Source organism: Hordeum vulgare, chromosome 2H (assembly GCF_904849725.1).
Source record: "Hordeum vulgare subsp. vulgare chromosome 2H, MorexV3_pseudomolecules_assembly, whole genome shotgun sequence".
Taxonomy (NCBI): Eukaryota; Viridiplantae; Streptophyta; class Magnoliopsida; order Poales; family Poaceae; genus Hordeum; species Hordeum vulgare.
Window position 1 is genome coordinate 607,893,210 of NC_058519.1, and position 3,113 is coordinate 607,896,322.

General features: G+C 48.2%; 1 protein-coding gene across 1 annotated transcript; it reads right to left on the bottom strand.

The window, feature by feature from the left end:
- Window positions 1-355: 355 nt before the first annotated feature.
- LOC123427737 (myb family transcription factor PHL11-like) lies at window positions 356-2,746 on the bottom strand. Its single transcript, XM_045111855.1, has 6 exons — window positions 2,335-2,746; window positions 2,167-2,243; window positions 1,950-2,010; window positions 1,765-1,837; window positions 1,155-1,224; window positions 356-1,069 (listed from the first exon to the last, which is right to left on the bottom strand). The coding sequence occupies exons 1-6, from the start codon at window positions 2,480-2,482 to the stop codon at window positions 686-688; spliced, it is 813 nt and encodes a 270-aa protein (XP_044967790.1). The 5' UTR covers window positions 2,483-2,746; the 3' UTR covers window positions 356-685.
- Window positions 2,747-3,113: the final 367 nt, after the last annotated feature.

Sequence of the window (3,113 nt, forward strand, 5' to 3'; positions counted from 1 at the left end):
CTGCGTCTGCTTGGGATGTCAACCCGTCGGCTTCTATTCTCTCCCGTCTGACCATCCGTGACGCTTCTGTTGTTCGCAACGCTACCGCTACGACTGCGGGGGATGTTACAGATATATTAGGTATTTAGAGATTGTCCGGAATTAGATAGAAATTGTTTCAACTTATCTCTAGGAGGCGTTTTGCCCTCCAAGTCTTGTACTCAATATATACTCGCCCTCGAGGCTCGATAATACATTCATCGCATTACGTCAATCCTTCCCCTCTATCCCTTCTAATAGAATTTCCTACCAAGCCAATGGGGTTTATTCTGCTTACCCCACCAGAGAACCAGACAATAGCAAAAATGGAACATGATTTGTGGCTCTGTACACATCAAACTATGCAATATGTGGTACATAAAGGACAGTTTAGAATATACATATATCTTGATATCTGATTGTTACGTGCTTTCTCATCTCCCATGTGCACTCTACATAACATATGCATACACTACAGGCTCCAAGCGTTCATGAATTTCTTCAGCAAATTTAACATTATCACAGAGCAAGTCAAACTTGTGACCAAACATCCTAAGCACTGCCAGAGGGAAACAAATTCTAATAGCAAATGGTGAAACTCCCCAAAACTGTCAGCTTGCTGAAATATATCTCTATTTCCTCTGCTGGTTAATCTTCAGATTCGGACTCACCCTTGCATTCCTCGCGAAGATAGGTCATATCCTCCTTTAATATTCAAGTCTAATAAGAGCAGGTCCTCAGTTTTCGGGGTGCATTTGGCATTCTTCGCCTCCTGACTTCGTACACGGTACAGCTGAAAATCCAAATTATTATTATGAAGATTGTCATCAGTTACAGCTTTCACCGAGTGTTCACTGCTTTCTTTGTACACATGTGTTCCATTGTCTGACAAGCCCGGAAGGGCTAGGTTAAAGTTTGTAAGCTGTGATCTGGCATTTTCGAGGCCAGCAGATCCATTTGCATCAAAGGAAATGTTTTCTTGAGCTTTCTCTAGTATTTCCTTCAAATACCTCCCTTGAGCCTCTATTCGCATCTGCAGCTTCTTCTGCACCTGGTCGTACATATATGTAAGCATTTTGACCTACGACATGGTAGAGAGTTTGGGAGTATAAGCAGTGATGCACAACTTTTCTAACCTCAAGCTGTTCGCACAGTTCTCTTTGGACCTGAATTTGGTACCTGAGGGTATCCTCAAGTGGCATTTCTCTGGTTCACATAAGAAATGTTTTGAAAATGGTTAGTTAAATCATCACACAGTCTCAACTGATGAAAAAGGCACATAGAAGACACATGACAGTAAGTAATCAGCAGGATTCCGTCTTTGTGGCTCTATATAAGGAACTTTGCATATATACTTTTGGAAGGGTAAAATTAATCACAACCAAGAAAAGCTAGTGATTGCTTCTAACTTGTACAACTACTAATCAGATCTCACTTTTCAGTCATGCTCGACTATCTAGTACCAATGCCTGGTTTAAGTTCTGTGGTGCAGGCAAAAACAATAGTGCTTGATTTCTATATGCCTGGTGATCATTGAGGAGTTAACTCTAGCACATGATGCCCTAGCAGTTTTTTGTTGACCATACTTAACAAATGCACTGGGACGGCATGCATCTTGGAAGAAACTCGTTATATACTGTTAGTGGTAACTGATGATATTTTTTACAACCTATTGCAGTAAACAAAAAAAAGGCATTTCAATCCCAGATAGGTCCAGAGGGAGAGGAGAAATGTGTAGCTAGTTACCTTGCGGCGTCGCGTCCAGCAGGAACAACAAGAGGTGCACCGACTTGGAAGTTGATGTCTTGCGTGGTAAACTCTGATAAAAACAAAGATGGCAGGTTTGGAGTTCAGAAGCAGAAACGTTGGCTTGACTGCATCTTGGTGCTGACTGTAATTAACAGCTGCAAGGTATGTGTGTGTGCATGTACCTCCACTGTTGTCCAATTCCAGGTCCGTGGATTTCTTGGTGTGCTTTCCCAGCCTGTATTTCTGATAAGATAAAACAAGCATGGCTGTGTTAATTTGAACTAAAACCACGACACTTGTTTTGGATCGGAGGGAGTAAGCAGTACACCACTGGAGTGGACTGCGAAAGAGAAGAGATGTGAGCGAAGAGCGGGAGTGGAGCAGAGTTGGTGAACAAACCTGAAGGTGGCTTTTGAGGTGGTACAGAGTGAGGCCTTTCATGGCCATCAGCCTCAGCACTGCCTTGGGCGTTGCCTCTGTTGCAGGTAGAAATTAACAAAGTCAGCTGCCTGCGAGGGATCACCAGCGTTGCTCTGTGCCGGGACGAGCAGGGGAAAGAGGACTCACTGTCGGGGCCGCCGAGCCTGGCGACGGCGTGCACGAATCGCTCGTGGAGGTCCGGCGTCCACCGCAGCCGCTGCTTCGGGTCCCGGGACGCCGCCCCGTCACCAGCACCGCCGCCGCCGTAGCTCATCCCCTCCATCCCTTCAAACATGCTGACCCGATCGGCCGTTCCCCTGTTCGGTCCTCGCAAGATCAAGCAAAGATGAGCTCTAGCATATAACGCAGTCAGCTTGCAGCTGACTGAGGTGGTGGTGCGGTGCTCCGAGGAAAGATACGTTGCGCAAGTGTGAAGGCTACGCGAGGACAAGGAGACGGGAGGGAGGGATGTTCGATCCGGAGCGCAAGACGACGGGAGGGGGTAGCGGAGATGGTGGCGCGGGGAGGGGGGCAAGGCATCATGTCATGTGTAATTGTGCGCGCAAGGGAATCTGCTCGGCCCGCCCGGCTAGTGGGTGCAGCGCACGCAGACGCCACAAGGAACAAGACGACAAGCCGGTCGACGACGACGCGAGCATCTCGGCGACGGCGACGCGCCACGGCTGACCAACTGTGGCGGTCGATCCAGCACGACGCCGCCGACGGTGACCGACTGTGGCCGCGTACGTAGCAGGTACGTAGCATATGACGCTGCGCACATGCCTCCTACGTAGCACGCCCCCATACATATTTGGCATCTGAAACGCTCACCACCCAGGGCCCCTCCAGCGTTGATCTGAAACCGAACACGATATCCATCCGTTGGTCCATCAAAATCAGTCCACGGACAATAATGCGGGAGCCGA